General features: G+C 63.5%; 2 protein-coding genes across 2 annotated transcripts; one reads left to right on the forward strand and one right to left on the reverse strand.

The window, feature by feature from the left end:
- The first annotated feature begins 1616 nt into the window (after positions 1-1616).
- Positions 1617-5346, forward strand: ASIC3 (acid sensing ion channel subunit 3). Its single transcript, XM_068550188.1, has 11 exons — positions 1617-2150; positions 2903-3053; positions 3255-3382; positions 3540-3741; positions 3836-3892; positions 3995-4142; positions 4440-4531; positions 4647-4726; positions 4828-4899; positions 5092-5150; positions 5268-5346. Exons 1-11 carry the CDS (start codon positions 1617-1619, stop codon positions 5344-5346), a joined length of 1602 nt encoding a protein of 533 aa, XP_068406289.1.
- A 1199-nt stretch (positions 5347-6545) lies between these two features.
- CDK5 (cyclin dependent kinase 5) lies at positions 6546-10604 on the reverse strand. The gene is made up of 12 exons (XM_068550189.1): positions 10476-10604; positions 9730-9818; positions 9571-9638; positions 9378-9438; positions 9223-9279; positions 8422-8517; positions 8211-8285; positions 7976-8072; positions 7730-7799; positions 7126-7186; positions 6932-7012; positions 6546-6825 (listed from the first exon to the last, which is right to left on the reverse strand). The coding sequence occupies exons 1-12, from the start codon at positions 10510-10512 to the stop codon at positions 6739-6741; spliced, it is 879 nt and encodes a 292-aa protein (XP_068406290.1). The 5' UTR covers positions 10513-10604; the 3' UTR covers positions 6546-6738.
- Between the last annotated feature and the right edge of the window lie 47 nt (positions 10605-10651).

Genomic DNA, 10651 nt, shown 5'->3' on the forward strand with positions numbered 1-10651 from the left:
CCAGCAAGGAGCAGCCCTGACAGTCCTCCGCGACAGCTGCAGCGCTCAGCAGCTGCCTCCCGTCCCTTGTACCTTGGATTAGCAAGACACCCGAGTCCCGCTTGAGGCCTTGCAGACGGCAGCTCTGCCTTTTGGAGATGTCCGCTCTAGCCTCTGGGAGTCCTCCCCCGCCCGACCCAGCGTCTCCTCCGCATCGTCAGTCAAATGCCCCGGCTCTGCCCCCTCAAGGCCAGTGTTGCCATGCTGTGCTAGGCACTGTGGCCCAGGGCACTCCAGCCGGTTTGGGGGCAGCGTCTCTCCTCCTTTAGAAAAGCCCCCGTGCCAAACAGGCACACTCCATGTTACTGATGGGAGCGCACAGTGGTGTAATAACGCCTATGGTGGGGAATTTTGTGCTATCGAATTACCCATGCAGTTGCCTCTTCTTGACCCAGCAGTTCTATTTCTGGGAGTTTACGTCTGTACGATGCTACTGAGAGCACCACTGTTTGTAATGGAAGACTGGAAACCCCCAGTGCCCATCAACAGGGGTGTGGTTATATAAATGATGGTACATCCACATAAATGAAATGCTATGCCGCCATTTAGAAAATGAGGAAGTTTTCCAGGTACTGGATACCACATGGTCTCCAGAATATGTTGTCAAGTGAAAAAAGATGTGAAATCATAGGGCATCCATATTACCTGGTAGGGCGGCACACGGGCACCCGTGTTATACTTGAAGGGCGACAGGTGAGCCCACCGTCACCATCATTGTGGCAGAGGCCAGCCCCCCAGACACGAGGGCCTGAGCATGGGGAGGTGGGAGAGAGGGTCACTGGAGACAGACCACCTCTGGACTTGGGGCCGGAAGAGACCCTGGCACCCAGAGTAGGCCGGGACGCTGGGGGCTCAGAAAGAAGAGTCCGCTGGTGCCAACTTCCCACCACTTTCCAGCCTGGTCAGGAGCCAGCTCCGCTCTGCGAAAGAGCAGATGATCCCGCGTGAGGTTAGGGGGAAGGGAGGAGAGGGCAGAGGACGGGGACTGGGCCAAGCGTCAGCGACTGACCCTCAGGCCCAACATACAGGGGCCGCAGCTGGGAACCTAGAGGGCCCCGAGGGCACCCCCCAGCCCCAATTGATCTCTCGGCTCCCCCCAAGCCTACCCCGGATTGCTGTGGTTTCCTGCTGGCGCCTCTGGTCTCCACAGCCAGGCCTCCCCCCACGACGCTGCACTAATGGCTCAGCCTGGGGCCCCAGAGACCTCCCCGCCCCCCAGGCTGCTCTGCCAGCCCCCTTACCCCCTCGCCGCTGAAACCCAATCTTCTGCCGCAGCTCTGGCTCAGCCTCCAGCAGAGCCGCCCTGCTTTCCACATCAGCTGCACCCTACCTGGTCTCAGCCTCGGAGCCCCCAGCCCAGCACCGCGCCCAGCAGAGCCACGGCCAGGTCCTGGAGGAGGCCGAGCTGGACCCGCCAGGCCAGTACCTCCCCACCCTCTCCTCTCCTGGCCGAACACCCGCGTGACCCCTGCCTGACACTCTGAACCCCCTCTCAGCCCCTCCAGTCCTCGGACCGACCCTCTCTCCTCCTCCTAAGCCTCTGTAGCTTGGTCCCCCCCGCGCCCCGGGCTCCGGCCATGAAGCCCCGCTCAGGGCCGGAGGAGGCCCAGCCGCCGGCCTCAGACATCCGCGTGTTCGCCAGCAGCTGCTCGATGCACGGCCTGGGCCACGTCTTCGGCCCGGGGGGCCCGACGGCACGCCGGGGGCTGTGGACCGCAGCCGTGCTCCTGGCACTGGCCACCCTCCTCTACCAGGTGGCTGGGAGGGTGCGCTACTACGGGGAGTTCCACCACGAGACGGCCCTGGAGGAGCGTGAGAGCCGCCGGCTCACCTTCCCGGCCGTCACCCTGTGCAACATCAACCCGCTGCGCCGCTCACGCCTCACGCCCAACGACCTGCACTGGGCCGGGCCCGCGCTGCTGGGCCTGGAGCCCGCCGAGCACGCCGCCTACCTGCGTGCCCTGGGCCGGCCCCCCGCGCCGCCCGGCTTCATGCCCAGCCCCACCTTCGACGTGGCCCGGCTCTACGCCCGGGCCGGGCACGCCCTCGAGGACATGCTGCTGGCCTGCCGCTACCGAGGCTGGCCGTGCGGGCCCGAGAACTTCACCACGGTGAGCCGGCCGCCCGATCCGTCCAGCCGGGGGCCCGGGAGCGCCAGGCGGTCCCTGCCGGGCCTGGCCGGCCCACACTCCCCCAGAGCCAGGGAAGCTTAACAGCCGTGCTGGGGGATCCTTTCCTCCCCCACCCCACCAGTGCCTTTCTGTTCAGCCAGGAAGCTGTCCTCCTCGGGCCCCTCCCTGCTGCTCAGCCGGACTGCAGCGTGCAAGGTCACGCCTCCCAGCCAGGGGCACCCACCCAGGCTGGCTCTGGGCCCAAGGTCCGGTCTGTGGAGAGCCTGCTGCTGGGGCGTGGGGGGATCTGGTGTTCTAGGGCAGGAGACCCTCCTCTCTGCCAGGGGGAGGGGGCTGCTTTCTCCGCTGCCTCTTCCACATTCCGCCAGACCTGAAGGAGGGCAGCTGGGCCCCTCTTCCTTTTATGCCAGTCTCCAAAGAAACACCTGCCCTGCAGACTGTGCCCTGGGCTGGGGGTGGAGGTGGGAGTGAGGAACTGGAGGGCCCAAGCCTGTCCTTTCCTGTGGGAAAGGGGCAGGGTTAGCTGGTCACAGTCAGTGAGGGTCCAGCTACATGTGCCGCTTGAGGGAGGGTCTGGGGGTGTTAAGATGTGGGCTTCAGTGTTCAAAGAAGAGGCCCAAATAGAGGATGGGGAGGGAGGGGTCCCACGGTCCTCGCATTGGCCCAGGGGAAAGGGCTGGCTGAGCTCCTGGTTCCCTGGCGAGGCCTGTCCCCTGTCTGCCCTCCCCCAGGTCTTCACCCGCATGGGGCAGTGCTACACCTTTAACTCTGGCGCCGAAGGGGCAGAGCTGCTCACCACTCCCAAGGGCGGCGCGGGCAGTGGGCTGCAGGTCATGTTGGACGTGCAGCAGGATGAGTATCTGCCCATGTGGAGGGATACGGGTACGGGGGCGCACGGGTGAGGCCGGGGAGTGGCAGAGGGGGTGCAGAAGGCCCCGGGAAGAAGTGGAGGTGCGGGGAGGGCCCCAGGCCTGTCCTTTCCTGTGGGAAGTGGGTGGGTTTAGCCGGTCACAGCCCTGGGGAGAGGGGGCTGCAGGAGGGGCCTCTTGGGACTCAGGCCTCAGGGTCCCCCCTTCCCTGCAGAGGAGACGCCGTTTGAGGTGGGGATCCGAGTGCAGATCCACAGCCAGGAGGAGCCGCCACTCATTGACCAGCTGGGCTTCGGGGCGGCCCCTGGCTACCAGACTTTTGTGTCCTGCCAGAAGCAGCAAGCATCCTCTCTGGTGCCTCCAAAACCAGGCTCCGACTCCCTCCTCAGCCCACACCACCTCAGACCCCAACCCCAGCTCCTCAGACCTGTCCCAGTGATGTCGCATTCTACCCAGGCCCCCACTTCTCCCAGAGCCTCCTTAACCTGTCTGCCTACAGCTGAGCTTCCTGCCGCCACCCTGGGGTGACTGCAGCTCTGTCTCTCTGGACCCTGACTTTGAGCCAGAACCCTCTGGTCCTCTGGGTGCCCCCAGTCCCAGCCCAGGCCCCAGCCCTCCCTATAGTCTAATAGGGTGTCGCCTGGCCTGCGAGAGCCGCTATGTGGCTCGGAAGTGCGGCTGCCGAATGATGCATATGCCAGGTAAGGGGCTGGGGGCAGCGGAGGAGGGGGTCCGAGGAGGCGGGGAGGCCTGGGGGGCGCCGCTCCTGAAGCTGTCTCCTCCGCCCCCGTGCAGGCGGCGCGCCAGTGTGCAGCCCCCACCAGTACAAGGACTGCGCCCACCCGGCGCTGGGTAAGGGGCAAGCCTCTCCCGCATCCCGTCCCCACCCCGCTCCACCCGCGACCCCGACCCCGCGGGGCGGGCGGCCCTGACCCAGGCGCCTGTGGCCCGCAGACGCCATGCTGCGGAAGGACGCGTGCACCTGCCCCAACCCGTGCACCAGCACGCGCTACGCCAAGGAGCTCTCCATGGTGCGGATGCCGAGCTGCGCCGCCGCCCGCTACCTGGCCCGGAAACACAACCGCAGCGAGGCCTACATCGTGTGAGCCCCGCAGGGGGCCGGGGACCCGGGGCCCGGGAGCCCGGGGGCGAGGCGAGCGCCGAGCCTCCGTGCGCAGCGCCCAGGGATGGGACACCAAGCTACACATCATTACCGGGCTCGGGGACTCTGGGCAAGCTGCTTAACCTTTCTGACGCCGGCTCTTCCGAAAATGGGGACGGTGACACCCCTCCCCAGGGCTCAGGAAAGGACTCAGAGACCAGAGAATGGGGCACCGGTTCCTGCCAGCAGCTGGCACTAGGGGCGTCCGGCGAACACTCTTGGCCTCTCTTCCTCCAGGGAGAATGTGCTGATGCTGGACATCTTCTTTGAGGCCCTCAACTACAAGACGGTGGAGCAGAAGAAGGCCTACGAAATGTCGGAGCTGCTCGGTGCGTGCGTGTGCGTGTGCGTGTGTGTGTGCACGCGCGTGCAGGCAACCTGCGGCCTGGGGAGCTGCGGGCAGAGCGGGTAGCAGTGAGCTGACAGGTGACCCGGTCTCCACAGGTGACATTGGGGGCCAGATGGGGCTGTTCGTCGGCGCCAGCCTGCTCACGGTCCTGGAGATCTTGGACTACCTCTGTGAGGTGGGTGGGCCTGGGCTCCAGCCTTGGGAGGGGGGCAGAGCCAAGCCACAGGATCCAGGGGGCAGGTATGCGCTGGCCACCTCCAGCACTGCTTCCCCCAGGTGTTCCGGGACAGAGTCCTGGGATACTTCTGGAACCGAAAGCGCTCCCAAAGGCACTCCAGCGCCAACCTGGTAATAGCTCCTCCTCCTCCCCTGCCGTCTCCACTGCGGGTGCTCAGCCCCTCCTCCTAAGTGTAGAACGCCCCCCCTACCCAGCTGAGAAAAGTGATGGGGGAGGGGCGTGCAGTGACCTTGGCTGGTCCCTGGGAGGGAGGATCCCCGCCGCCACACCCCCAACCTCTGACCCTCTCCCTCCTCTCACAGCTTCAGGAAGGGCTGGGCAGCCATCGAACCCCAGTTCCCCACCTCAGCCTGGGCCCCAGGTAACAAGAAAGGGCCCCCTAAGGTCAAGGGAGATGGGCAGGTCCAGTCCAGAGGGCAGGGGCAGGGCAGTGGGCGAGAGGCCTCCTGTCCCAGGGCCGTGGTCCGTGTCTCCCCAGGCCTCCCACCCCTCCCTGTGCCGTCACCAAGACGCTCTCTTCCTCTCAACGCACCTGCTACCTCGTCACCCGGCTCTAGATGGGGCGTCTGTGTCTTCAGGGCCGCACCCTGACATCCTGGACGTGGCCAGCCCGCACGTGTCTTTGCCACCTTCACCCCAAATAAAGTTCTAGTACCTCAGCCTCAGCTGTTCCACTTACAGGCAGACCAGCCAGGCCACAGTCAGCCCTACTCGGGCACAAGAAGGCCTCTGCCAGCCATCACCCAGCACACGTGATGTCTGAAATGTTAACCTCCAGAAATCTCTCTACGAGAGAAGAATAGTAAGCGGGCATCGGTCACTTGAACCTCAGTGTGAATGAGTTTGTCAAACCGACATCTGAGAGTGAACGGAGCCCAAAGCCCGGTGTGAAGGCAGAGGAGGCGGTGGTAGGACAGCCGCACTTGGGGTCCGATCAGGGAAGGGCTGGCAGAAGTCTCTGATCCAGAGCCCGGCAAGAAGCGGCGGAGCAGGTGGGGAGAAGCTGGCGTGGCTAGCCCGCTTCCAAGAACACAAGCTGCTGTCCTGTCTTAGGCGTTCGTGACTTTTTCTCACACTTGGGACCGAGTGTCAGCCTGCCCGCCCCGTACAGGAACCGCTCCTGCTTCCGCAGCCGCTGCACGAGAGCTGCAGGCCCCAGCTTGCGGGGGGAGGCCAGGCCCTCCCTTCCCACCCCTGCCAGTAAGCACACGCCCAGGCCCGCTTTCTCGGCTCCTTCTCGGGCACCCTAAATACTGGAAAATGACAAATAAGGGAGCCGGGGAGGGGGTGTTCCCAACCACCGCTTTGGGTGCCTCCCGTCCCAGCCTGAGGGCCTGGGTGTGGGGGGCACGAGGAGGGAGGAGGCAGGGTGGGTACACGTGGGACAGGGACCATAAGGAAAGGCCCGGCTCTTTTCCCCCCATTCTGGTGGAAGCCCGTCCTTGCTCTCAGACACTGGGAGCCTAACGCCTCCTGGGCAGAGAAAGGGAAGGGCACGAGGGCATACGCACACGTGTGGTGGCAGCACACGTGTGGTGGCAGCGCCGCCCCTGGTGCAGACCTAAGGCTAAAGGTCATAGCCTCCAACCCCCAGCCTCCAGCCACTTAAGAGTAGCAGAGCCAGGGCCGGACAGTTGGGTTGTGCTGGAGCTGGAAGCAGGGCTGCAGAGGGTGGTGAAGCGAAACAGAGCCTCAGGCCCCCCCAGCACCACGCCCCCCCGCCCCCAGAGCCACTTTACCACCACATCAGCCAGAATGTGGGAAAGGAGCCAATTTATGAAATTAAATAAAGTCCACGGAGGGAGTGAAGAACACGGGTTAGGGCACCTCCACCCTGGCTGGGCCCAGCACAGCTGGAGCTTGGCACACCGTGCATCCTGCCTTTCCTCCCCTCCCCAGAGGGGGCTTAAATAGGCCAGGCCCCAGCCTGGCCGCCGGGGACCTGGAGCCTAGGGGGGGCAGAAGTCGGAGAAGTAGGGGTGCTGCAGGGCCTCCTCTGCCGAGATGCGCTGGACGGGGTTACACTTCAGGAGGTTCTGGGTGCACAGAAGGCGAGGCAGGTTCACGCCCAGAGCCCCGCACTCCCCGGGTCCCTCCCGACAAGTGCCCCGGCCCCAGCCCCCATACCCTGCCCTTGGTCACCTGCAGCAGGTCCCTCCCTGTGGCATTGAGCTTGGGCACGACGTTCACCAGGGACGTTGTGGCTGGGTACATCGGGTAGGGCTGTGGGGGGCAGGGTGAGTCAGCCAGGGGTGCGGGGGGGCGTGGAGGCTGCTAGGCCAGGAACTAAGGGGGGGCCACTGATGAACCACCCATAAGCCCATTACCCGTCACACCTTATAGTCTGGCAGCTTGGTCATGGCGGGCCACTGCTCCTCGGTCGGTGTCCCCAGCAGCGTGTCCACGGGGTCAAGGATCACTCAGGTGGAAAGGGGCAGGTGAGGGGCTCTTCCCCTGGGGAAGGGGGATTCCTCATACCCACCCCTGCCCTCCTGACTTTATCCCCCAGCTCACGACAGAAGGCGGCCCCCGGCCCATGCGACCCTCATACGCGGTCCCAGCTGCGTGCTGTTTTCTGCAGGCCAGGTGCTTCAGAGCCGTTAACGACTTTGACCTAAACCCTGAGGTCCGTGGTCCTGATGAAGCAGTCAGCGCTCCGCCACTCTCACTAATCGTCCCCCTGCTCCTTTCGGCTCCTTCAGCCTAAGGACTTGGCTCTCAGTTGGAGGAGTGAGTCCTCCTTGCCTACAGGCTGCATGCTCTCCAGCTGGCGGCGGGCACCTGCCCCGTGACAACGAGGGCGCCCACCACCCTCTGCCCTCAGGAGAAGCCCTGAGGCCGCCCCAGGCCTAGCCCAGCCCACCGCCGCCCTCCCTGCCTGCACTCTGAGCTCCAGATCCCCTCCCAGAGGGCTTGAGGTGAAGGGAGATGGAAGAATATCGGAAGATCCTCTTCAGCTGGTCATCTACGTCGTTGCCGGGAAACAGGGGCCGCCCCGCGTTGGCCAGCTCTGGGAGAGAGGCGGGGCGGGGGGGGGTGACAGGCGAAGAAGCCCTCCCTCCCACAGCCCTGCCGTGCCTCCTCCCCACCCAGGGGCCCCACTCCCTTCCCCAGAGGGGCCCCTCCAGACCCCCTCTATCCATTCAAACGGGAGACGGAGTGCCCCTGCAGACCCCGGCGTGGCACCTGCGAAGATGCAGCCCGCTGACCACATGTCAATGGACGTGGAGTACAGCTTGGCCCCAAAGAGGACATCTGGCGGGCGGTACCACAGCGTGACCACCTGGAGAAGACCCCACCGCAGGGACCCCCAGTTAGAGGGCTGGGGAGGAGAGCGCTCAGAGAGGAGTCCGGAGGAGGAGCTGAGGGATGCTGGCTGGGGACTCCCTCCCTCACCCCCACTTCCCGCCCCGCAGCTCACCTCAGCTGAGTAACAGCGAACAGGGATCCCAAAGGCGCGAGCCAAACCGAAATCAGCCAATTTCAGCTCCCCATTCTGAGGGGGAAGGGGAGGGGCACGGAGAGGGGCTCTTCCACAGTCTGAGGGCAGGCCCCCCGCTCCCGCCTTCCCGTCCAGCTCCCCTCGTCCCACGCCAGCCTCCCTGAGGTCCCGCCCTCTCCCCCAGAGGTACCCTGTTTATGAGCAGGTTCTGAGGCTTCAGGTCCCTGTGTAGCACGTTTCGGCTGTGACAGAATCCCAGGCCTTTCAGCAGCTGGAAGAGGAACGACTGGGGGAGGGGCAGGGAGGAGGTCACCGAACCGTCTGGGTGGGAAGCGGGCCCAACGGTGGGTCACACTCCCCTCTGCTTGGCCTTGAAACCCCAGCAGTCTTTCAGCCCCAAGCTCGGCCCAGCATCACCCCTTCATTATCGAGGACCTACTTCGTTCTTTGCTGGGTACTTGAAAGGTGAACGGGGGCCCTGGTCCCCACCTTTCTGGAACTGACAACTTGGTGGGCCCTCCTACCTCCCCAGCCCACACTGATCTCTCCCCTACCTGGCCTTATCATAACCGTCTGAACGGTTATGATGAGGCCAGGTAGGGGAGAGATCATAACCGAACATCATAACCAACAAGGCATGTACTGTGCTGCCTTATCATTCAGCACTTCCTTGCCCCGGAACCCGGGCCTAGAACAGTGCCTGGCACACTGCAGAGCATTCAGTACGTATTTGCTGAATGAATGAATCTCTCTGAACCTCATTTTCCCGCCTCTCAAATGTAAATCCTATCACTGACGTCAGAGTGTTCCTTTCAGGTCAAAGCGATCACATGAAAGTGATTTTGCTAAGATGGAAGCTCTCGGAGGCAGAACCAGGGTTTTCTCCTCCCCTCGTGCCCCGAGTGTCCCCGTGCAGGGCCTGAGAGCACGTCCACTGAATCCGGACGCCAACCCCGGCCTCAGTGAGCTCCCAGGAAACCAGTGTCCTCACCTTCACAATTTCAGGATCTAGGTCACCATTGCAGCTGTCGAAATACTTCTTAAGGTCCTAAAAAAGGGATGGGGGTGGGGGATGGGATAGAGTGTAACCTCAGTCTGGGCCCCTATATCCTCCCAAGGCTACTGTCCCTCAAGTCCCCCTCTCACCTGGTCACAGAACTCAAAAACCAAAGTCAGCTTCTTGTCGCTGTGGAGGACGTCGTGGAGCCTAGGGAGAAGCGAGTGCTCAGCCAGGCAGGCCCCCAAGTCTGCACCTACTACCCCAGTATCAGCCCAGCCCATCTCGGAAGCCCCCACCACCGGACCACACAGGCAAGGAGGACCCCACCCATCTACACACCTGACAATGTTTTTGTGCTTCAGCTCCTTGAGGAGGCAGATTTCCCGAAGGGCAGAACTCGGCACTCCCTACACATTGGAGGGGGCCAGGTGCGCCACAGTCACACCCCACCCAGCCTAGGCCCTCAACCCCTCCCTGGCCCCAATGCCCCAGTCCTACCTCATCATCATCATCCAGCCTCACCCGTTTCAGAGCCACGATCTCATGAGTCTCCCGGTTTTTGGCCTTGAACACTGTTCCATAGGTGCCTAGAGGAAGGAGGTCAGGACTGAGGGAAAGGATGGGGCACCCTTCCCCAACCCAGGAGGTCCCTGCCGGGAGAGCAAGCAGCGTGGGAGTGTGTTACTTCTGATGCCTGGAGGAGTGGGGGAAGAGATTCAGGGTGAAGGCTCGGCATGGAAGAGCTTTGTGAGTAGGGATGTGGCAGAGAGGAGCCTGCAGATGGCTCAGGGGTGTCTGCAACAGGGAGAGGCTGCAGCTGCTGGGTGAGGAGGTCTATAATAAAGGCCGAGCTTCTGGAGCGTCTGAAAATAGGGAGCAGGGGTCTGGGAGAGGAATGAGGGCCGGCAGGAACGTTGAGGTTGGAGGTCTGCAGCGAGAACTGAGGCTGTGGGGTGGGTGAGGTTCTGCAAGTGGCGCTGAGGATAGGGGTAGGAAATGCAGCACGTGCAGAGGTCGGAGGTGGGTCTACAGGGGTGCTAAGGTTGGGAGGGGGGCGTCTATGGGAAATGCTAACAGGGGGAGGATTGGTGTCTGCAAGGGGTGTTGAGCTCAGGGCCAGGGCTGCAGCCAGTGCTGAGGTTGGAGTCTGGGGGTATTGCTGACGGTACAGCAGGCCGGGCTGCAAGGAATGCTAAAGGGTCTGCAGAAGGAGATCTTGCAGGAACATCTCGTGGTCCCATTACCTTCCCCAATCTTCTCCAGTTTCTCGTATTTCTGCATCGCGGTAGCCGCGCGAGGACCCTTGCGGGCCCTGGGTTCTAAGACTCCGGGCCCGGCGTTGCAGAGGAGGCGGCACCCCAGCCTCCGGTCCTGCCCCGCCCCCCTGCCTGCGCATGGGCTTCTCGGGCTTGTAGTCCTA

Source organism: Eschrichtius robustus, chromosome 8 (assembly GCF_028021215.1).
Source record: "Eschrichtius robustus isolate mEscRob2 chromosome 8, mEscRob2.pri, whole genome shotgun sequence".
NCBI lineage: Eukaryota > Metazoa > Chordata > Mammalia > Artiodactyla > Eschrichtiidae > Eschrichtius > Eschrichtius robustus.

Bases quoted from the DNA above. Each gene is read 5' to 3' on its own strand.
- ASIC3 (XM_068550188.1), top strand. From the start codon at position 1,617: ATGAAGCCCCGCTCAGGGCCGGAGGAGGCCCAGCCGCCGGCCTCAGAC. The intron at 3,383-3,539 runs GCATCCTCTCTG...GTCTGCCTACAG, and splicing joins TGTCCTGCCAGAAGCAGCAA to CTGAGCTTCCTGCCGCCACC. The intron at 3,742-3,835 runs GTAAGGGGCTGG...GCCCCCGTGCAG, and splicing joins CCGAATGATGCATATGCCAG to GCGGCGCGCCAGTGTGCAGC.
- CDK5 (XM_068550189.1), bottom strand. From the start codon at position 10,512: ATGCAGAAATACGAGAAACTGGAGAAGATTGGGGAAG. The intron at 9,280-9,377 runs GTGAGAGGGGGA...TCCCTTTTTTAG, and splicing joins TTTTTGAGTTCTGTGACCAG to GACCTTAAGAAGTATTTCGA. The intron at 8,073-8,210 runs GTGAGCTGCGGG...GGTCTTCTCCAG, and splicing joins TTCGCTGTTACTCAGCTGAG to GTGGTCACGCTGTGGTACCG.